Below are 25169 nucleotides of genomic sequence, written 5' to 3'. Positions count from 1 at the left end.
AAGTTTGTTGCAACTTGAAAACACAAATTACTCTTAATATCTGAAGTAATTAACAGTGGTGTGCGTATCACGGAAGAAATAGTTACTACTTACAGGAACAAGTTACTTAATTTCAAAAGAAAATTACATGACCCAAGATTACCCCAAAAAGCAACATGTGACTGTTGCATATAACCGTTATACTTTTGAAAAACACTGTTTTTCCTTCTATTAAGTCTGTCAGCTGCTGGCATGTCATTGCAAAAAGAAAGCAGCACACAGAGTGAATCAATTTTTTTCTTATCTCATCATTACACTAAGTTCAGTCACTGTACCAAATTGTTGATGTTATTATTGGGCCAGGCCAAGAGAATATTGTTAGACATTAAACTAATCAGTTGTACAGCCGAAGTCCTTACGAAGACCCCGCAATTCTGAAATGATTGAAGAGAAAGGCATAGTGGAAAGTAATTCAACCATCCTGAAATATATAGATAAACCCATGGCTGCACATACAAAACGTTTGAAATGAAATGATCTGCATTTCTATAGCGCTTTTCAAGTCTATGACTTCCCAAAGCGCTTTACATTGTGCTTCACATTTCCCAATAGCGGCCGTGATCTGTGCAGCCATGTAAAGCGCTAACCTGCTTATTGGGGGTATTGGGGGGTTCAGTGTCTTACCCAAGGACACTTCGACATGTAACACGGACAAGCCGGGATTCGAACTGGGATCCCTTAATCCTAAAACGATCGCTCTACCTCCTGAGCCACTGACAATGACTAAAAATGGTGTGATAATGAGGTAAGACCTCATGCTTTTTTACGAGTCTACTGTATCCCTAGTGGTCTAGTGGATAAGATCTGTCACTTTCCCTCCCGCGGTCCGGGTTTAATTCCCGTTGCATCTAATGTTATGCAATTGTGAATAACCATCTATATCCCTAGCGGCCTGATGGGTACGATTCGCTACTCTTTTCATTGCTACCCGGTTTGTTTCCTGTTGCCATCAATATCATGCGATTGTGCACAGCGATAAAATTTATCGACTGACCAATAATTGCAGTAAAAATGCATTTCCGATTTTATCCCCATATAAGGCGCACCGGATTATAAAGCGGGCGTTCAAATTTCTAGGCAATTTGGGGATTTTCAGGTGTGCCTTGTAGTCTGGAAAATACGGTATATTACATGTAAGCTTGGACCTTGTCCACTTTATCATCATAAAATGCAATCATTAATACAAGGTGTTATAAAAGTAATCGTTTCCTTCCTCGCACCTGCACTTGTTGCCCTAAAACAGAACTGGGTGCCAACCCGCTGACCAACAGCGGCATCGAGCCAGGAGCCTTCAACGGGGTTGCTACGCTTTATGTGGGAATGTCCGAGAGCAGGCTGACAGCTGTACCCAAAGGTACCGCCTCACTTGTTGCCCCCGCCGCTTCTGATTCCAACTAATAAATGGTATATTTACATTTGCCTTGCTGTGTTGTTTTTATCCCCTCAGATTTGCCTTACTCTATGACAGAGCTCAACCTGGAGTACAACAAAATATTTAAAGTGGAAGTAGAAGACTTCATTAGATACAAAAACTTGCAAAGGTGAACACTTTTTTCCACAAAATATTTTTACAATGCAATAAATACACCAAATACCGAAGACCAAATACAAGAGAAATACAAATAAAAATGATTGACCTGTTACCTCTAAATTTCTCCATAGAAAATGTGTTACTGTTGGCATCGAAAACCTATTATTAACTCTTCAGTTAAACATTTTTCAAGCAGTAAAATGGAAAAAAAAATGAAAAAAAGAAACAAGAATGTTCAAAAAGGAAACCACTGACTATTCTGGCACAATGGTACAACTTTCGTGGATTATTTCTTAAACAAAATTAGAAATATTATTCAAAAAATACAGTCTATTTTACAAGTTTGCCATTTTAATGATCATTTCTCTCATTTTAAGACATTTTAAAAGTTTTTTACAGTGTACACTACTGTAAAATCATGCCTTATAGCCAATAAATATAGTCAAATACATTTTTAGTTGGGTTATGTTTATTAGACTGTTTCTGTAGTGCTGTGATTAGCACTTTCACCTTAAACGTGAAAAGTCCTCGGTTCGAGAGCGGGTGGAAACTTGTTGGCATGGAAGGATCCAACCGACTAACCAACCAATACATTAAGATATCAATGTTTTTATGACCTGGTCAAACTTTAAACTTTAAAGTGCTGACTGAAATTTGAGAATTAAACAAAGGCATGAGATTGAATTAAACAGTAATAACAGTGTGTATTATTTGACCACGACATGTCAATGTATGGTATAGTGCACCCGAAAATGAGTGCTAAAAAGAACAAGTTGGAATAGATTATTAGATCTTAAATAATAAATCGCAAATATTGTATATTTGTGGATCTGAAAAATATGTGTGTAAATATTTTTGAGACAAATCTCTTCCCATAGAGGTGTCGGGTAATATGTAGCTTACATTTTCAGTTGCAGGATTTTTAGCTTACAATTTACCACTGGGGAAACATTAACTAAAATGTTTGCATGGCCCATAACCAAATTCCATAAATGATAATTGATATGTAATCCTTGCATTATTACACATTTCATAGTATCCAGTTTAGAAGTAGCATGCACCTATACTCTTGGACGACCCATAGGGGGTGATGATGCTTTGTTAGACAATGTGGTACAAACTAATACCAGCTGCCAAGGGGAAAAAAGCAATATCAAGGCTAAGAGACCAGAGAGCATTGTCCGCGTCATTTTTAATCAGACCTGTTGTAAAACCTGGCAACAATGTCAAGCATTTACAAGAATTTCACCCAAAATCAAAACACTTTTCAATCCTTAACACTACAACATGAAAATTCAAGCATTTTCAAGGCTTTCAAGCACTTGTATCTCATTTTGGTGTGCGCAGGCTGAGCCTGAGCTTCAACCAAATTCGCTTCGTGGAAAACGGCAGCCTGGCCATGATGCCAAACATCCGCGAGATCCACCTGGACAACAATAGTCTCAAAAAGGTTCCCGCGGGACTCCGCTCCCTGCGCTACCTCCAGGTGACCCATCGGACATACACAGACAGAAACACATACAGTAAAGGTGGGGGTTGAGGTGGGTTCAACCAGAAAAACTGCTGGATTCTTAAGTAGCATCAGATATGTTATCACAGAATTTCCTCATTCATCAGTTTTATCATGTAGGCTGCATGTATTTGCAGTTTACAACTTTAAGACATATTCAATATACTGTAATTCCATAAAGCCCATGTTGGTAGCCCTAGATAATTTAGCCATGACAGAAAATAATTGAGAAGCATGGCTGTAAACCAAGAAGAGGCAGTTTTATGTATTTAAAACAGAACAGTAAATAAAAGGATATAATGTCCATTTAGTAGTTAACCACAAAGTCTGTAAGAAAAGTACTTAACATTTTTTAATAGTTTGAAATCAGAGTTTTAACAACTGACATTTGATCTTCAGACTGCAGGGATTTAATTTCAAGGACGTTTATCAGGCACAATCTGCCATAACACTCAAGCTCTCTTTTGAATCACAAATATACGCATTTAAAATGTACAATGCATATGATCAAAACCGTATTGGCTTGAATGTTACTTGAATCTTACAAAGGCGAGTAGGACTCCGGTTCGTTCAGCTGTCTGACGTGTTCTTTAAATGTTCGTGTGTCACTGATCTACCGCCATGATAAGCAATGTCTGCATTGCAAACCTTGCTAGTTTTTTTTTTTTTTTTTTTTTTTTTTTGCCATATCCAGTCTAAGGTGTTCCCAAACGTGAAGAGTTTTAGTACGCGTAGTTGATGTTGACGGCGCAATTTCTATATGTTTATGTTACACTCAAAACAGATGCTATTGCGCATGCGCAACTCTCAGCAGAGATTATATTCATGTGGAGATGCCTCGCATCTGGTAACCATTGTCAACAATAATATTAATTGTTGACTTTTTATATTATCGATTTTCCCCCACAATGTCGACTAATCGTTGCAGCTTTAAGAGACTAAGATAGCTGCAAACACAGACTACTGATACTAAGGGAATATCAACTTAATATAGAATAAATGGCAAACACATAATGGTTTTTCATTTGTTTTTTTGGTCGTTCTTGGAAACTTTCTTTCAACGACCCAGTCTAATAGTGTCTTGGAAATCTCTAGTGCTGTGCAATGAAACATTTCACTGCTCTGTGATGAATTTCCCATCCAAGTCAAGTCAAATTAATTTTTGTAACCCTTAATCATTAAAAGTCTCAAAGTGCTGCTCAGACCTTTATTGACAACATTACCCTATCTGAAACCTACATGAGAACATGGACAAACCTCAGCATGAAGAAAATTAAGAAACCCCAGGCACTAAAATGATTGCTACTATTTTCCTAAATCTCTCTCCTTCTGTCCAGGTGATTTTCCTCCATGCTAACAAAATCTCAAGTGTGGGCATCAACGACTTCTGCCCAGTCCGATTTGGCGAGAAAAAGACCTTGTACAACGGCATCAGCCTGTTTGCCAACCCTGTCAAGTACTGGGACATCCACCCTGCTACCTTCCGATGTGTGGGTGGACGACGGGGTGTTCAGCTTGGAAATTTCCGCAAGTGATGGACAGCCCGCAAGTTTGAACAGACGACGAGCCACAGTGTCCATCATGCATGGGAGTGAAGAATTATTTTGATTTAATCCAAGTTTTATAATTCGAAACACATTATGCATGGCCAAATTATCTACATAACAATTTCCATATATTAGGCCCACATCAAAATTTGCCAAGTATAGTAATAAATTGGGCTTCGACGTCACAGAATGACAATTGTTCAGTTAAACTAGCTCTACTTTTGGAAACTTTTCTACTTTGAAAATAAAGGCTTATTCGTCAATCACATAAAAGGTAGCTAATAGAAGGCTCTATGTATAAAGAGAATATCTAGATCGTATGTGACTGCATATTCGTGGAAATTGTGTCCACAAAAAAATAAACAATTAAGACATACAAATACAACATAAAAATAACCTAAACCCGAGAAACCTGTCATGCTGTACTTCTGGATTTGATTTTTGTTGTTTAAACAATGATGACGTGAAATATTCAGGCTGGAATTGTCAGTGGTATATAGATCTTAAACCCGAGAAACCTGTCATGCTGTACTTCTGGATTTGATTTTTGTTGTTTAAACAATGATGACGTGAAATATTCAGGCTGGAATTGTCAGTGGTATATAGATCTTGAATTGCTGGTCTTTGCCTCATAGAAGAGTTGCACTAACCACTAACCGCCACCACACGTTAATTGATAATCAAGTGTAATTCCAACATTGTCAATCTTTTAGAATTGTTAACAGATGTTCAGATTTAAAAAAATGTTGTTTTAAGCTTACCCCTACTCCATCCAGATGAACTTTAAAGCCACACTAAAGATAAGTGTTGAAGGCTTTTGCGGATTTGAACACATGTCGTTGAAATTATAAAATGGAGATGGGTGGCTGGTGACTTGCAATAAACACCCCCATGAATGGTGAACATTGGCATTTAAAGTGGTCAGATGGTAAAAACAATATAATAGATCCGAAGAACCAGGAAAGCCTCAAACTACAAATCTTAATTTATCGTAGAAAATATCAATGACATGATATAAGCCCCAGGTGTAATAAAAATAAGTTCAGAACAACATTTTTCATCTTAAGAAAATGCAGTATTTAAAATGTTTTGACCTTTTTTGGAATCAGAAATGCAGACAGAAACATACCTTTTCCTTATCGGCTGCCATGCTGTTCAACAAGCTTTGGGAAGTCATTGACTTGAAAAGCGCTATATAAATGCAGATCATTTCATTTCATTTCATACACAGAATGAAGTCATTTCCTTTATGGACGGAAGCTTTGGAGACCTCGCAGTGTCTATTCCTGCATTTGTATGGTGGCAATTGAGTGTCCCGCACCACAACTTTTACAATAATTGAAAATGAGAATCTAGAAAAGGAACTCTGGTTACTGTTAAAATTATTATTCACAGTTTCTTGCAAAGGGCAGCTTTCATTTTGAGCAGTTTATTACATGTTGGTTATAGCAAGCATCATTTCTGTACCATAATTACCCTGGCATGATTGTATTTTGTGGCATTTACAACAGCACCTCCAATTGGTGAAAGCAAGTAAAACCAGATACACCCTGGACTGCATTATAATAGTTCTAACTAAGTACAGTATTTTCTATTAAAAATATATTCAAAACGATTCTGTGACTATCCTCAAAACAACAAATATAATCTCACGTCTTTATACTCTTCTAAAAGTACATTCTATTCCTCTTTTATGTCATTGGAGGAATTAGGTAGTCAAGACCAACTGTTCCTTCCAGTGAAAGATTTAGGCCAGATCCAGTGCAATAATACATGACTCCAAAGCATTATATTTTTATTTGTTATTTTTGTCTCAAAATATTTGATGGCCATGTGTAGTACTTAAACAGATGTAATCCTTGTAAAGAAAGTAAAACAAAACAAAAAACATGATATTTTATTTGTTATTTTGTCTCAAAATATTTGATAGGCATGTGTAGTACTTAAACAGATGTAGTCCTTGTGAAGAAAGGAAAACAAAACAAAAAGCACAGCAGGGCTGTGAATGAATAAATTGTCCAAAATATCAGTTTTAATCGTAATAAATCATGTGTCACAAATTTGGATTAAAGGAATATTGGCACATGATCACAGGTATCCACTCCTTGAACAAAGCCATATTTATTGATTATTGAATACATCTTTAAATAAACTTGAAACACCTGCCTAATCTCTGTCATTGTTGTTATTGGAACATTATTCTGACAAAGGGTGTCAAAAAAAACCTGTGAACATTAATTGGCATGTTATTGGATCAAAACTGGATTGAGGGCATAAAGAAAACATTGTTAAGTGTACCTTTACAATACAGCTTACTCTTGCAAATCTTCTCCATAGAAGGACTTACTCACAAGCATCTAAATGTCTCTCTTATCTTCAGATTCAGATTCAGATGTACTTTATTGTCATTCTAGTACACGTGTATACAGAACGAAATGTCGATGCATCTGACCCCCACAGTTTCCTTGAATGTACAGATATAAATAAAGTTGTATTGTATTTTGGCTACGTATAGTATTTTACCATAGTGCCGATAGTGCAAGAAGAGTAGCTAACCAGATGTGCAAAATGGGCAGTCAGGTTAACAAGTCAGGTACACAGTAACATTAACACTGTAACAATAACGCTGTAATTACAATAGTGCAGAGAGCAATGTGCAAGGAGTGGCAAGCTATAAAAAACTGCCAGTAGTGCAAAAAGTCAGATTAGCAGCCGTTTAGATTTAAGTTAACTACTGTATATGTTAGATTGACCATTTAACAGTCTAATGGCCAGGGGGACTAGACTATTGCGGAGCCTGGTGGTCCTGCACCGCACACTGCAGTACCTCTTCCCAGAGGCTAGCAGAGTGAACAGTCCATGATGGGGGTGAGAGGGGTCCCCGGTAATGTTCTTAGCATGGGATAGGCAGCGCTTCTGGCCAATGTCCTGAATGGAGGGAAGTGTAGTCCCGATTATTTTCTCTGCTGTCCTCGTTACCCTCCTCACACTACCCCAGTCGGTAGCGCTGCAGCCTCCACACCACACAGAGATACAGCTGGTCAGGATACTCTCTATGGTGCCCCTGTAGAATGTGATGAGGGAGGGTGGGGGCAGGTGGGCTCTCCTCATCCTCCGCAGGAAGTACAGGCGCTGCTGTGCCCTCTTAACCAGTGATGCAGTGTTCACGGACCAGGTGAGTTTGTTTGTAATGTGCACCCCTAGGAACTTGATACTGCTGACAACCTCCACAGCCTTGTTGTTGATGCAAAGTGGGGCATGGTTGGGCTGGTTTTTCCTAAAGTCGACAATGATCTCTTTAGTTTTGTCAACATTCAGGACCAGGCTGTTGTCCCTGCACCAGCCCACCAACTGCTCCACCTCCTCTCTGTAGGCCAGGTCGTTGTCATCCCTGATGAGGCCCACCACTGTTGTGTCGTCAGCATACTTCACGATGTGGTTTGTGGCGGACCTAGGGACGCAGTCGTGTGTCATCAAGGTGAACAGCAAGGGGCTTAGGACGCAGCCTTGGGGGGAACCCGTGCTGAGGTAGATGACATCTGAACTGTTCTGACCTATCCGCACTGATTGGGGTCTGTCACAGAGGAAGTCCAGCAGCCAGTTCCGCAGGGGGGTGTTGAAACCCAGGAGTCTCATTTTGTCTACCAGATGTTGTGGGATGATGTTGTTGAATGCTGAACTGAAGTCCAGGAACAGCATCCGCACATGGGTGTTCTTCTCCTCTAGATGTGTCAGGCTCAGGTGAAGCGCAGAGGAGATGGCATCCCTGGTGGAGCGGTTTGTCCTGTAGGCAAACTGAAAGGGGTCGAATGAGGAGGGGAGACTGGAGGTGATGTGCTCTTTAACCAGTCTCTCAAAGCACTTCATTATGATGGACTTGTTAAAAATGGAAACATTTATTGACCTGACACCTTAACAATAAGACAACAATGCAACTATTAAAGTGGTGGTGTGCAATATTTGACCACTAATGATAGTTTTATCATACCACTTCACAAACTTATTCAAGTCAAGTCAAGTCATTTTTATTTGTATAGCCCTTAATCACAAACAGTCTCAAAGGGCTTATTCAAATCTTATTTTGCCTGACATAAGACTCATTTCAACAACCGACAGAACATGAAAGCCGTTGTGGATCCCCGCGAGAGACAACCGAAGACCAGGTAGGCTTGATTTATCTAAGAGACACTACAAAGAGGTACTAGTTTAAGTTGGCTAGAGAAAGGGTAGGCTGTATTCAAGTGAATAACTAAGCCAGTGGGAGAAACTACCTAAAAGGCCAGTAAATGCTTGCAAGAGTAAACAGAAGTTTGTAAGCTGCGGGAACCTGAATCACAGAATTGAACGACTTACACTTACATAACTACCAGTGAAAGACAAGTGACACTGAACGACTCAGCATGCTTATTTACGTGAAACAGTTATCAAAAACAACAGTGACTAGTGCCAAATCACAGGTCACAGTCCATTGGTTGACATAACATGACATGACATGGATAGCAGAGCAAAGGAGTGGAAAATTAAGGCCCAATCCCATTCCTCTCACTTGGCCCTGAGAACCCCCCAGTGAGGTCCCTCCATAGGGAAGTCCCCTCAGTGAGAGGAGTGCAAGTGAAGATTGTCGCTTAAGAAATTGCACGGCACTTGCAAGGTTCCACCCCAGTCCAGTAGATGGCCGTAATACTAATAGGCTGTAGACCTCACTGACGTATTGGCCTACGTAACATGTAAACAACTCGAGTCTCAACCTGTGGTGTGGCAGTTGGAGAATCCGTGCAACGTTAAAAATGCCCGCTACAGCTGTGTTATTACCGATTGCCTGGAAGCTCATCACCTTTTCCGTGTCTCCAATAAACGGAGGAGAAATGTGCTATACTGAAGACGGCTCCGGCGCTATGTAGCACTGATTTATCTTTACAAGTTACGTCCACTCATAAAAAAATGACCCGTTCAGTCAAATACAGTAAGTTCACATAACACCCTATGTTTGTGTAGCCATAAATGACAACCTACTTATTAGTATCTTAATGCCATTTTATGACATATAGTAGGGTTTTTCAATTTGTGACACGATGAAAAGTAAACAAACACAAGACGAGTCCACCGGACCCTTAAGCTGACATAACATCGTTACCAAACCTTCTCTGTAGCACCCAAACACCTTTGTTCATAAGTAATTTAATTCAAAAGAGTTGCCATTAGATATTTTTTTAAGAAAGATCATTTCAACATTTTTTCATGATGTATAAGTCACAGTAAAAGCTGTCTTTTTCTTTTTATGCCCACATTTATGTCTAAATTGTTTATCTTATCTATTGTGTTTCAGAGGGGGGTGACGCGAGAAAAGGCCGCGGGTGTGATCGTCCGACGACACCAGTAGCGCGGCGCGACGATAACACGCGGCGGGTGAAAGGCGGCGGACGTGCGCGGGACCCCCGTAACTGGGGAATCCCCCTCGGCCGACGACCCTAGCACGGCACGCCGTTCTCGTTTCCCGGCGCGCGGTTTCGGTGCGGCTTCCGCTTGCCGTCCCCCCCTAGCCCCACAGGTCCCCACGGGTCCCCCCAGCTACCCCTTTCCCCCGCGGCCGCCCGTCCGTCGGCCGGAGCCATCGAGGGACGTGTAGCGCGCGTGTGGGCCGCTAACAGCGGCCTCTGCGCCAAGCGCCCGACCCGCTTGGCTTGTCGCGGTGTCGTGCATATCGCGCCCGAAAGTACCCGTGCCGCGGGTTAGGGGCTTGCTCGCGGGAGCGACCGAATGGCACCCACGGTGCGGCGCAAATAAAAACCCTGTCGTGAATTTGTCTCCGACCGTCCCGGGCGGACGTAAAGTCGCCCAGCTGTACGGCTCTTAGCGGTGGATCACTCGGCTTGTGCGTCGATGAAGAACGCAGCTAGCTGCGAGAACTAATGTGATTTGCAGATAATGAGATGATATATATATATTTTTTTTGGAAGATTTTCACTTTTAGCTGGTGGTTTTGGTCCCCATTAACTGGGTCTAAAAAAATAATAATTAAAAAATATATATATATTTTCTTTTTTTTCTTTTTGAAGGGTCGTCGCTACTTCGCAGATTTTCACTTTTTGCGGGTGGTTTTGTTCCCCATAACCGGGTCTAAAAAATAAATAATTTAATAAAAACAAAAAAAAATTGGGTTTTTATTTTTTTGGGGGGAAGGTGCGTTGCTACTTCGCGGATTTTCACATATCGCGGGTGGTTTTGGTCCCCATTAACCGCGATAACCAAGGTCTTACTGTATATTCCTTTTACTTTATTGTTTTATTTTCAACACAAGGATACTGCTGGAAGTGTGAATTTCCCTAAGGGGGATGAATAAAGTATCTATCTATCTACTTTTGTTAGTTTACTTATTGTACAGTTATAAGCTCTATCACGCAGCTAAGACAGGATAAAATTAAGACATTCGAGAGTTAAATTTAGGAATTGAAGACTAAATTTAAAACATTTTCAATGCCTTACTATGCAGATATCAAATTTGAACTTTTTCAAGGTTTTAAGACCTTAAGGGGACCCTGAAACTTTCAAGGGCATAGTAGAAAGTGATTAGCAGTTTATGATTAAGTCATGTGACAATCGTATGGACGTTCTAGCCAATTACCGTAGGTAACCATTAATTCAGCGCTAGAGGCACCACAAAATATATTTAAGTTTTAAAAATTGAGGCACACACAGTAGGAAGGTGGTGGACAAACATGCCAACCTTTTGAGAGGTGTCTTAAGAATTGTAAAAAATATTATTTCTAGACCCAGGAGAATTCTATGTGATGTAATTATATTTTGTCCATGAATACCTATTAAATATTTCCAAATTGTCTGTCAGCTTCCTTTCAAAGCTTTGCCCCTGGTTGCCCTGCTTCCCGATGTGTGCTTTCATTTTTAAGCAAATAATCAATCATATTTCAGCCATTACTTGTTGTCAGGGTCCGAAATCTTTCCAGAAGCCTTTAGAATATTTTGTAAAAGCCTTCTGTAGCTTTGGTTTAGCCAATCAGATTTTGAGTTGGAAAAGTGAGGGTCTTTTGGAAGGCTTTAGGGATTGTCAGCAAGGGGATGGTAATATATTGAAGTTTAAAATCTATTCATTCATCCATTATCTGCACCGCTTATTCTCAACCAAAAACCTACTGTGCTACTAAATTCCACTCTACAGTGAACTTTTAACTAATTTAAACTTGTTTATACTGAGCAACTCCGAATTTCTAAAAAATATATAACAGAATATTAATTAAAATATTGACTTTCAGTGCAACAACAAATAAACTATGAAATACAAGAATTAACTTTGGATTTGTTAGGTTAAGACATTATCTCTGAAAAACACAGGAGACAAATTAGAATACTTACAGATGTACAAAAAATATGAAATGCAATTTTTTTTAACCTTTTATATACCCAAACAAATTTAAAGTAAACAACACAGAATCCCTGACAGAAAAACATGCATATTGACCAATCACAAGAGAAGAAAGCATCTTAAAAGTGACCGACTCTTCCTAGAGCCAGTTCGTTCGAGAACGAAGCATCACTTAAGGCCATTAATGAAGGCCTAGGCGTAAAATGCACGGCCCGCCACTGCCTTTACATTATTGGTGTCAGTAGCCTCTTCCCCATTATTAAAAATTAAGATAACTGAAAACTTTTTGGGGGGACCAGTTTCATAAAAGTAATACATAATGCTAACCTTATAGCCACAATATACAAATTCCAACCATGTTAATCAATTTCTTTTCAGTGAATTACTTTTCTCCATTTTCGGAAAGTGGTTGTGATTGGCATTGGGACAATGATTTGCAATTGCCGCCTGACGTTCTTAGAGACCAAAGAGTCACTGACAGGGATGTTGTGGTAGGTCTCATCAACAATGTCAAAGAGACAACTACAGTAACATTGGCAGGCCTGCTCAGTGGTGTAAAGACAACAATCTCCACCTGAATGTGGAGAGACTAAGCAGATTGTTGTTCAGGAGGGTGCACAGCGAGCATGGCCCACTCATGATCAACGGTGCTGCGGTAGAAAGAGTGAGCAGTACCAAGTGCTGGGTGTGTACTGTATATTAGCGAATACCTGTCCTGGAGCTATAACATCACAAACCTGGCCAAAAAGCCCATCAAGGCCTGTATTTTATCCACAAACTCAGAAGAGCAAGTGCCCTGACCCCCTTCATAATCTTATTCTAAAGAGGCTCCATTAAGAGCATCCTGACCAGCTGCATTACCGTGTGGCATGGCGCCTCCACGGTGTCCTGCTGAAAGGGCCTGCATCGCATAGTGAGAATGGCAGAAAAGGTCATTGGCATCCCCCTCCCACCCATCTCACAGCCTTTTTTTACCTGCTGCCGTCAGGGAAAGGAAGGCATTTTCTCAGAGCCATAACCAGCAGGCTAAAGGACAGCTTCTTCCATCAGCAGGGATCAGAATGGAGATTTTCATTTTCAGCTGAAATAGCCAGGGTCCAGGAATAAAGCAGGGCGGATTTTGAATTTGTTTGCTACGCAAGAGAAAAAGTGAAAAAGTCGGAATGCCTTTGGGGTTCAAAAACAGCGGAAATCCGCGGATCCGCGGAAAATTCTGATCCCTGCATCAGGCTGTCAGGACTCTTAACCCTTTTCCTTGCCATACCACGTTCTATAAAAGTTGAAGTTGAGGCTGACAACCTCAAAAGAAAAGATTGAAAGAATCTTGCACCGCGGTAGAAATTGACAAGGTCGAAGCTCTCCAGAGCAGCAGCCAAAAATCCCAACCGGTGGTGAACAATAGATACAGTTCTGCCTTGCAATGCAAGTGAAAGCTTCAAAGCAGCAACACAATGACCACTGGAGGACAAATGTTTGATCTTGGCACAGATGGGGAACATAGCTCTTTTTTTTTCTTTTTGGTGATCACATATATCATGAGGGGACAAAACAATGATTGCTTGATAATGGTGGGGGACACGACCACTCCGTCCATGCCAAAACTATGCCCTTGTCCAAAAACAAAGCTCACCTGAGAACACCGATTTTTGTGGACAAATTGTATGTGTCCTGTAGGTGTGAATCAGGTTTAAAATTACAAGTGTCGAATAACTCAACAATAAACAAAAATACAGAGGTTAGCACATTCGCCTGACACGCGAAAGGACCCTGGTTCGAGACTGGGTGGAGACATATGTTGCATAAGACACACTACAGGAAATGGTTCCCCCAACCAACCAACCAACCAACCTACAAATGTATAAGTGCAAAAAAAATTGGTATTTTTGTTGTTTGAAGGGACACAAGCTTTTAGATCAAGAAATAATGCAAATGTGAAAACCCAGTAACATGATTTTCAACATTAACAAGCAAAAGATAACAACTATCTTCTTTGCTTACTAACTCACTCTTCCTTCTTTGAGAACTTTGCAATGCTAAAATGTGAGCATGTAAATGAGGATCTCAGTGATGCTGTGGCGTGCATGATGTCACTTTCTCATCATGAAGCTTGTCATTGATTGCGGTTTGCTATTGAGGTAAAAACTAGGGCTGCAACAATGACTCAATAAAATTAATGATTAAAAGCGTTGATAAGGAATTAGTTTATCAATTCGTATTGTTGCGCAATTTATGCTTCACTGAGCACATCGTTATATAATGAAATTGTGAATATGCTTGATTGCTAATAAGATTTTCGAGAAGGTTTGTTCAAACCTCATTTTGTGTTTGCTGTTAAAAACGTAATATTGGAATATAATATTGTGAATGTGCTTAATTGCTGTTGAGATTGTCATGATTGTTTTCTGTTTTTAGTGTCAATAAATTTGTTCAAACCACAGACCAAAAATAATCGACTTTGGCCTGGACGGATCTATTGACACTAACAAAGATGTTATATAATGAAATTGTGAATATGATTGATTGCTATTAAGATTTTCGAGAAGGGTTGTTCAAACCTCACATTGTGCTTGCTGTTAAAAAAGTCATATTGAAATATAATATTGTGAATGTGCTTAATTGCTGTTGAGATTGTCATGATTGTTTTTCTGTTATTAGTGTCAATAAATTTGTTCAAACCAAAAAAAACATCGTGGAGCAAATGACGCCACACATAGCAAAAGTTGGCGATCAGAACAGAGTAAGGTGGAGTGCAAACTAAGGCGCTGTTTTCAAAGGCTTCGGTCGATTCAACTCAATGAAAAATGACAGACATGGAGAAAACAGTTTGACTGAAGTCCACTAAAGTGTGGGAGCACTCAACACTTCATAAAACAAAAAGGGCTATGGTACAGGAGCACCAAGATGGTGAGGCAGCGATCAAAACCATAACATGGTGTCACCGACTAGAATAAAGGAAGTGGAGGATCAGGGTACATTTTTTTGTTTTTATTCATTTGTTATTTGCGTTTTTAAGAGTGGAAACCTAACCTTCGTCTCTGTTAGCTAGCTGACGTAAGCGTTTTATTTCTAGCTTATCAAAGACTGCTCACGCATGTGTGTGTGAGATTCTTTTTGTTTTAGTTAAATTATCTTAAGCAGTCTTTAATCATGCTTTATATAAAACACTCAAAACGCTTATTTGTCCCAAAAAATTAAATACTTTAATTAATAAGTTAATAATAAGTCTTTTAAATCCGATTTATCGATTAATCGAAAAAAAATTATCGCCAGGTTATTCGATTATTAAAATAATCGTTAGGTGCGGCCCTAGTAAGAACATATGGTAGGAGTATGTTATAGCACAATTTACAAGGACACAATAATCACACAAACTTTGCCAGAAAAGTAAAACTTGATGCTTAATCCTAAACTTATCAACATCTTTGTGCGCAAGTTGAGCTTTTATATAAAGCACAATTAAATACTGCTTAAGCTTAATTCCTTTGGGCACATGTTTGATAATATTGTATTGTTGAGCTGATATTGTGTGTTTGTTTTGTAAATGAAATGAAATGATCTGCATTTATATAGCGCTTTTCAAGTCAATGACTTCCCAAAGCGCTTTACAATGTGCTCCACATTTCCCAATAGCGGCCTTGCAGCCATGTAAGGCGCTAACCTGCTTATTGGGGGTATTAGGGGTTCAGTGTCTTACCCAAGGACACTTCGACATGTAACACGGACGAGCCGGGATTCGAACTGGGATCCCTTGATACCAAGACGAGCGCTCTACCTCCTGAGCTACTGGGTGATTTGATTGAAATAAAAAAATATTTATATGGATTGGACATGGAGTCAGATAATGAATGTAAAAATTATAATTTTTCATCACACTGTCCAATTTAACATAAGCATACACAAAATAGGACTAAAACAATTTTGATATATGGGTATAACTTTCTTTTCTTTACTCATTCTCTCCCCCCATTTTGCCATTCATTCCACATCTCAGAGGACCTAACAATTTTAGGGTTTTCACTCTGACGACTATCAGGAGGAGAGAGTAGTGGTTTTAACTAGGCATTTGAATTGAATTGTCTTTATTGTCATTGATATCAACATTCTGAAACATGCAACCTGATTAGACATTCGGGGAAAATGTATACTCATATCTTCAAAAATAAAAACTCCATAACCTTTTTCTGATCAAATAATACATTAAGAGGGTTAGTGAAAAGTGGGGCCCATGATTGTAGTACAGCACACGCGCACAAAGTGTAATCCCAAACTCATGCCACCCTCTGCTGGCCACATAACTGCATAAATTTATCTCCACCCACTTTGCTTCGCGTCTGTGACATGAAGCAGATGAAGATGAATATCAAAACGTAGATAATAAATAGTCAAGTCGTGTACAATATAAGATTACCCAACATAATTTTAAATATGCTTATCTATTCATTTACATTGCTGAATTGAACAAAAAGGACAAAACGATGTCACCAGCAGATGTCGGTGTACACGCACACTAAAACCTCTGGTAGTCAGAGTTAATATTGGATAGTTGGCTGCTAATATTATTAAACCTTTTACTATGCCTGACAAGAGTAGAACAAAGATATAGACTAGACAGCAAAAAAAGGATTATCAATCAAGGATAAACTTTTGTTCTATAGGCCTACTATACAGTACTCAGATTGAAGGGGCTTTATTGATTGACTGGTCAGGGAAATTAAACCATGTACTCTGTTGTTCTTTTCCAGTATGCAAAGATAGTGTAAAACTAGATTTTAAATAATAGCAGTAAAAAATATGTGAAACAATTGCCTTAATACTTAGTAGGTGTCTCATTTAACTAACTTAGTAGGCTATCATCAGATCTGCATTTGTTTATAGTGTTTGACTGTGTAAAGTTTTTACAAGTAAATGGTTGCAACATAAGCTATTGCGTTCCCAATGTTTAGACCCTACGGAACAGAATTTTACCTTTCCTTTTCCTTACAAATATCATTATTAAAATTAATAATGATGTTTCAGAGGATTTTTAAACATTTGTGTGTTAAATTCCGGGTTATGTTCTGTCTCAAAAGGACAAAACTGATGTGTGATGTAAAGACCGTAGTGTTCTGTTTTTTTTTTTTTTTATAATGTGTTATGTGATGACTGCAGTGTTCTGATGTGACTCCCAGTTTGTGGCAGTACCACTCAAATCATGGAAGCATGTTTCCAACTGGCCTACAATAGAAATAAAAACAGAGTCCATACACCTTTTTCATAGATATCCATCCATCCATTATCTGCACCGCTTATCCTCAGTAGGGTCGCAGGGGTGCTGGAGCCCATCCCAGCCATCTTCGGGCAGTGGGCAGGGGACACAATGAACTGGTTTTCCAGCCAGTCGCAGGGCACACAGAGACGGACAACTCGCACGCTCATTCACACCTAGGGACAATTTGGACCGCCAATTAACCTGACATGCATGTTTTTGGAACGTGGGAGAAAGCCGGAGTGCCCGGAGGAAACCCACGCAAGCACGGGGAGAACATGCAAACTCCGCACAGGAAGCTTTGTAAGGTCTTTCAAAGCCAATTTTCCAATCATGTATTTCTGAGAGACACAAATATATATATATATATATATATATATATATATATATGAGTAAATTGTGAATATATTTGTTCTTTAGAGAACTCTTCTTCGCATTAGAATTTACCATTCGGAAACGCTGCATACATTTTCTGCAGGGTCCAAAAAAAATGTCCATGATTGATGCGTAAATGCCATGTTTATATGTGGCATGTACCTGTCTTCTTTGGCGCGACTCATAAGGGGTGATGACGCTACATAGGAAAATGCCACACCCAAAAAAAAAAAAAAAAAAAGCCAGTTGCCATTAATCATGAGGGAAGAAGAAAAGCATTGGCAAAGCGAAGCCACCAGAAAGTAGCGTCGGCGCTATTAGCAGCGTCGGCGCTATTTTGAAGCAGACTTGTTGAGAAACATGGCAACAAAATCAAGAATTTACAAGCACTTCAACCATAATTCAAGCACCTTTTAATCTTTGAAAACGCAACATTAGAATTCAAGAATTTTAAAGGATTGCAAAATATGTGCACTAAACTGCACAACCTTTTGGGAAAATAGATGTACAGAGGTTATAACTGCCAATAAACAACTCTTAAGTTAGTGACTCAAAACAAATCAAAGCTGTATTATTTTTGCCCTGTGTACACAAGTAGGATTGCTTTTGTCAACAAGCAAATGTCAAAAAGAATTAACAAAGAAAACCAGAAAACCAGACAACACTGGTAGCAAAAAAACCCTCTCATAGGCATGTGATCTTTTGAGAGCTTCCATTTTGTTTCCCAAATAATGACATTTGTCCGCACAATAAATTATCCTCGATTCAGAAGCAAACTAGCCTGTAGTAAGAAAAGCAAGGTGCATATTTATTTCATTGTCCGTTATTTCAAAGCCATAAGTGAAATGAAGACTTGTTAAGTGTGGCTTTTGGGGCAGTAAAAGAAAAGCTGCAGGAAACATATGGAAGAGATCTACCTCTTGGCCAGACCCCCCTCCTGCCACGTCTCACACCGCAAACGTGCACACAGACACATATACAGACACATATGCAGACACGCACAAACAGGCTACAGAAACATGTCATTGAGGACATGTTGGCAACCAAACACCTCAAGAGAGGTAAACAAAGTAATAAGATCTTACCAAAAAAAGAGCAGCAAAAAAAAAAACGAAAAAGACTGATGCCCCCGATAGGAATGTAGGCGCCTTGCATGGCTGCCTCTGGCCATTAGTATGTGAGTGTGCGTGAATGGGTGAGTGTGAAGCACATTGTAAAGTACTTTGGGAGGTCTTAAGTGACTTGAAAAGCCTATATATATGCAGACCATTTACCAAAGACAAAGGTACATTTTAGGCTACTGTTTACTTAGTCACTTTGAATCTCTGTAGATTGTATTTTTCCTTGTCTTGTGCATTCGTTTTCAGTTGCACTTCACAATGCAGCAACATCTTGTGGTCAAATATAACACACTCTCCCTTTAAAGGTCATAGTAGCAATACAAGAAGTAAAAGATATACAGTTATTTGTCCTTTTTATGCAGGGGTAGTGTTTCAGAAAGGAGCAACGGAGACAGGGCTGTTGATGATATGTTACAACTTATTATGCATTTAAAATTAAAGTCGCTGTAACTTTAAATGAACGTACACACAAACATTTTAGTGTACATTTTTTTATTACCCTTCTCGGTTTTTATTCATTATTTTATTTTGCCCTTTTTGCTGTACTCGCAACACTTTCACTTTGTAAATGTCTTTTGAAAAAAACCTATCCAAAGAGATTTGTCTGTGCCTCCCCTTCAAAATGTTACAGAAATGAGTATGGCAATTGTCATCATAAAGAGCTGTAGCACAACCAGTGAGCAGTCTTGAGCGACCTCTAGTCGCAGCCTCTGGAAATACTCTTAACATGGATTTTCCGTCTTATGTGGGGCAAAACTTTAGTTGCAAATAATCTTGTGTATCAAAATTATTGAGTGTACAGTGCTTGTTTATAGAGGTTTGGCTATATTCGATTGTACTTTAAAAGCAAAGAATAAGCCATGCGTACAGACTCAAGCATTTGATTAACAAATAAAAGTACTGTATTTAAAAAAAATGACATTTTACAAATAATCTCTGTATTTTCTATTTATCATTTTAAAAATAATCTTTCCGCCATATTGCACTATTGATTCAAAACAGTATCGGGATTTCAGGACACTATCCACTTTGTTTTTGTTTGTTTTTACATCAGAAGATATGTTGTCTGCATTGTCTAGATGTTATCGAAAAACAAAAATGTGGCGTAAAAACGTTAATGTGAAAGGACATTCCAAACAACTAATAAAAGTACTGTACCTTAAACGTTTTTGATAATTAGCTTTTGTCCTGTAAAATTATCATCTTAATCATCAGAGCCGCTGTGTCCTGACTTCGCTCTGCAGCGTTTTTCTTCTTCTGAAATCTGCAGTGCAGGCGTATAATTTGACAAAACAAGAACTTAGTGATAGTCAGTTGTAGCTCTTTTTTTGGGGTGCAAGAAGATTCTTATACAGTATACACCAGCATTCAAGGTCAGACAGTATCCTTTCAAGTGAAAAAGGGGAAAGGCACAGCCAATACATTGGTCCTATCCATCAGCGCTTAACAAGAGAATGAGATTTTAATCATTTCTGTGCTGCTAGTTGAACAAGATGATGATCTTCGATCGATAATCGATCTTTTTTCAATTAATTTTTGGTGGGGACCAAACCTTAACTGCTCGCTATTTGGGGAAATACATCACTTCCATCATTGCCAAATCTACGCCCTTTAACCGCATCATTACGCACAGGTACAGAAGAGGTTGAGTGACTGTTTAGCCTAGAAGTGGGCAAACTACGACCAGTGGGCCACACGCAGCCTGCCACGCTTTTTCATCTGGCCAGTGAATCAAAAATTGTTAAAATACAATGAAAATACATATATATACATACATACATATATATATATACATACATACATATATATACATACATATATAAATACATACATACATACATATATATACATACATATATAAATACATACATACATACATATATATACATACATATATAAATACATACACATATATTATATATATATATATATATATATATATATATAAGGTTAATAAAATAACACTAATACCACTAATCAAAATTTGTTGGTTTTTTTGTTCCAACTATGTCCCCATTGTTTACAGAAATACTCAAAAATAACTGCAGAACTAAATATCAAATTTAGTGCTTAAAAACAGGGACCAAATATATATTTTTTCTTCTATCCTGAAAATGGAAAAATACAATAGAGATAACACAAATCCTATAAAAGATATTACTGCAGTAATATTATCATAAAAAAATACTACTACAGAAATACTTCAACTGAAACACTATAAAAATACAACTACATTAGCTATACAAAACACTAGACTACAACAAAATCACTAACATGGACTACTATGGAAATACTACAAAATACTGCAGAAATATTAAATTAAAACTACTATGGAAATACTTTTACAGAAATACACGCAAAATACCACTACCATAATACTGTAATACAAAAGTACTACTACAGAAACATTACAACAGTGATACAGTAAGGGATAACAGTACTGTATATTGAAAACAAGTTGGTTTTTGTTATCTTAACAATAGAAAAATAAAAATGACAATCAACATGTCAAGTCAAATCACATTTATTTATATAGCCCTTAATCACAAAAATGTCTCAAAGGACTGCACAGGATTGCAATTACACAATTGCACAATTACCTGATCTTAAACCAGCATGCGGGCAAGGAACAACTCAAAAACCTCAGTGTGTGGAAAAAAGAGAAACCTTGAGAAAGGACCTCACATGTGGTAATCCCCCTTCCAGGATTGACCAGGGTGAATCACAATTAGCATTACTGTACACAGAATAGTAAACACTGAAACATGAAGCAATAGTGCAGACATATTTTTTTTCAAATTAATATGGGTAATAAACTGTACAAGCAAGTACAAAGACAAAAAACAGCTTTTCAAGATGTTAAATAAAAAATATGGATGCGGTTGTGTGCACACCTTGTTGCAGAGAGTCGCATCGTTGTGTCCGCGAAAAACCAATCATAGTAAAGCTCATTAAATAAGAGTTAGTACACATCTGCTATAATTTAAAGTTCTTTGAAAATAAATTACAGGTGTTCAACAAGGATTTCAACATTGTTTGTTTTATTTGTATTTTTTTTCTAACCGGAGCCTGGAGGTTTTGTGCTAAAACAGATCTAGGAACTACTCATAATTCTAAAAGCCCAAATTTAGTTTCAGTTTTTTATAAGAAAAAATAGCCACAGTATATAATGCCGATTCACTGTCAACATGAGGCTCTTGAGAGAGTGTTGTGACTTTGCACCTTTTGTAATTAAGGAAATGGCTGAATAACTGAGTCACCAAAGCAGAAAATGTTACTTCTTTGTCCAAAGCAAACACAGTATAAGAGTGTATCCTGTTTTCATAACAGAATAATGTCAGTAATGTAGCAAATATCGGAGGCAATTAAACATTGATTAATTATATAAATAACTGATTGTTAATTAACCGAAAGAGACAAGTTCGATATTCTAGAGCACCACAGTTCAAGAATACTTCGAACCCTATGTCAAAAACATGACAAGCAATGCGCAAGGACCACCTAACACCAACAATACTCTCCTGAAGGTTAGTTTATTTGGGGAGTTTGATTACTTTAGCAAACGGCCAGACTTGACATTTTGCGTTAACAGTCATGATAGGGACCCGAGTGTGAAGAAGTGTGTTGGAGGAGGAAGGTTGTTGCCCATGTGCACATGATTGCAGTGTGGAATATTACTATTATTATTATTATTATTATTGTAATTATTTTTGTTATCAATCTGTTCATTTTTTGCACTGCTCATCCTCACCTAGGGTCGCTAGGGTTCAGCCGTGTCTGGGCAGTAGGCAGGGAACACCCTGAACAGGTTGCGAGCCAGTCGCAGGGAACACAGACAAACAATCATTCACACGCTTACTCATACCAAGGGACAATTTGGACATGCCAATCAACTTGACATGCATGTTTTTGGAGTGTGGGAGGAGACCGGAGTGCCCAGACAAAGCCACAGTGGAGAGCATTCTAACATACTGCATTACGGTGTGGTATGCTGGGTGCACAGCAACAGATAGGAAAACGCTCCAGAGGGTCATCAAAACAGCCCAGAAAAATCGTCGGTTGCTCTCTGCCCAGTCTGGAGGACATTGCCAGCTCTAGCTATGTCAGCAGAGCAGAAAACATCATCAAAGACTTTTCTCACCCCGGCAACCACCTCTTTGACCTGCTGCCTTCCAAGCGCTACAGGTCACACAAAGCAAAAACAAACAGACTCAGAAACAGTTTCTTCCCCAGAGCAATTACCACCCTAAACACACACCGCACAAAAAACTGAAAACTCTTGCAAACACACTACCTTATACGAACGTAAAATGGTACTCATGTCTATGTTTCTTGCACAATGTTGACTGCACTATGTTTACTGCGCACCTTGCACAATTTTGACTATTTTTTTTGCACTATGTTGACTATTTTTGCACCAAATGCATATTGCACAAACCCTTAAGATACCAACCGTATGTAACATCCTACATGCCGTCATTTCTTTGTGTAAATATTGTGCAAATTATAACTATTACCTTACCCTCCCTGTTTTATAACCTTATCTTCTCTGTTCCTTATCTTCTTGGTTTCTTTACCTCACTGTGAATGTGTGAGACTAGAGTGTCATGCCCAATTTCGTTGTCACAATATGTTAACCCATTTAGTAACAATGACAATAAAGGTATATTCTATTCTATTCTATTCTAGTCTATAAAAACTCCACCAGGGGAGTCTGGTAGCTGAGATTGAACCTTGAACCTCTAAGGTCAGCCTCTGCCGCCGTTTCGAGTTTTTTTTTTTTAGCAATATTATTATTATCGAAAACGTACATGGCTGGACAATATTTTCAGACATTAAAATGATCCATGGAACAGAAAAGGTTGAGGACACCTGATTTAGGGCACAAGTCTCTTACAAACATTGACCTCAACTAGTTATCCATTTTCTTTGCGGGTGCTATGTTAGCTTTGTCCTGTTGTGTATTTTTTCCTTGTGTGTGTTCATTTTTGATCTCCCACCGTGGTCTGCTGCGTGTCGTAAGAGGCGATAAAAGCGGAGGGAGCGAAGGGACTGGGGATCCTCTCCTCTCTATTTCTACTCCCCAAGAGAAAGCAAGACAACGAGGGGGGCGTAAGACCCAAAGGTCTCATAAACCCTGGTTATAGGGTCACTAAATGTGAGAGGATGTGGAAGTAAAGCGACTGAGTGGAAGAAAGAGATCGGAAGCATGATGACTAAAAGGAAGGTTGATGTGTTAGCCTTGAGTGAAACAAAGATGAAAGGAAAGAGTGAATTACAGCTTGGAGTGATGTATGGTATAAAGTCTGGAGTGATAGGTGGACATGCTAGAGAAGGAGTGGCTCTGCTTGTGAGTGAGAAAGCAAAGGAAAAAACTGGTGGAGTGGAAAGAGATATCTTCGAGATTGATGTGGGTGTGATTAAAGTGGAGTGTAGAAGTATGGATGTTTAGAAGTGCATATGGACCTGATTCAAAAAGAAGTGCTGAGGAGAGAGAGGAGTTCTGGAAGGATTTGTCCGAATGTGTGGGAAGTGGAAAAGAAGGGTGAAAATACTAGGTGACCTGAATGCTAGAGTGGGTGATGGAACGGTTGAAAATGTGATTGGTAGATATGGAGTACCAGGAAGAAATGAGAGTGGGAAGAAATTGATTAAGTTATGTGTGGAAAATGAGTTGGTGATTACAAATACATTGATTGAAAAGAGGGACGTGAATAAGTATATTTTGGTCAGAGTGGATGGTGGTGAGATGGTGGACAGAGCACTGATGTATTGTGTAGTGGTTGGGAAAGGGATGTTAAGTAGATTGTTGGATGTGCATGTTTACAGAGGTGAAATGAGTGGTATGTCTGATCATTTTTATGTGGAAGGAAAACTGAGAATAGATGGATCGTGGAGAGCTAGTTATAAGAAGAATGTGAGGGAAGAGGTGAAAATGTCAGAGTTGAATAAGGCAGAAAAGATGAGAGACTTTAAAGATTGGATAGGTTAAGGGTATGAACTGATTAGCAGAAGGGAAGTAGTAAGTGTGGAAATGGAATGGAAGTGGTGTAAGGAGGCAGTGTTGAGGAGTGCAAAAGAAGTGTGTGGAATGAGAAAATTTGGTCGAGGTATTAGGAAAGGAAGTGAATGGTAGAATTATGAGGTCTCAGAGGCTGTGACAGAGGAGAGACGTGTCTTTGAAGAGTGGCTGCAAGATAAGAGTGGTGGTGCATATGAAAGGTATAAAGTGAAGAAAAGATTGGTAAAAGTGGTAGTGGAAGCAGCGAAAAGGAAGGCAAATGATGAATGGTGTCAAAAGATAGGAGTGAACTTTGAGGAAAGGAGAAAAGTGTTCTGGAAAGAAGTGAAAAGAGTAAGAAAGAGTGAGTCTGGAAAGGAAGGGAAAGTGAAAGATAAGGACGTAGATTGCTGGTTAGCGGT

At 38.8% G+C, this 25169-nt stretch overlaps 2 protein-coding genes and 1 pseudogene across 5 annotated transcripts in view; 2 read left to right on the top strand and 1 right to left on the bottom strand.

Annotated features, from left to right (window-relative positions):
- The window catches only part of aspn (asporin (LRR class 1)), a 32284-nt gene extending 25563 nt beyond the window's left edge, over positions 1-6721 (top strand). For both annotated transcript variants that reach the window (XM_088337547.1, XM_088337546.1), the window contains exons 5-8: positions 1283-1393; positions 1487-1580; positions 2918-3056; positions 4418-6721. In XM_088337547.1, coding sequence (XP_088193673.1) covers positions 1283-1393; positions 1487-1580; positions 2918-3056; positions 4418-4615 — 542 coding nt within the window. In that variant the 3' untranslated portion in view covers positions 4616-6721. The remainder of the gene's footprint in view (positions 1-1282; positions 1394-1486; positions 1581-2917; positions 3057-4417) is intronic.
- The window catches only part of cenpp (centromere protein P), a 148777-nt gene that overhangs the window by 68881 nt on the left and 54727 nt on the right, over positions 1-25169 (bottom strand). The window lies entirely within an intron of this gene.
- Positions 10473-10608, top strand: LOC148363601 (5.8S ribosomal RNA; annotated as a pseudogene).

This window comes from Urocampus carinirostris, chromosome 6 (assembly GCF_059441175.1).
Source record: "Urocampus carinirostris isolate Australia breed hairy pipefish chromosome 6, RoL_Ucar_1.0, whole genome shotgun sequence".
NCBI lineage: Eukaryota > Metazoa > Chordata > Actinopteri > Syngnathiformes > Syngnathidae > Urocampus > Urocampus carinirostris.
This window is presented reverse-complemented; position numbering and strand designations above follow the sequence as displayed.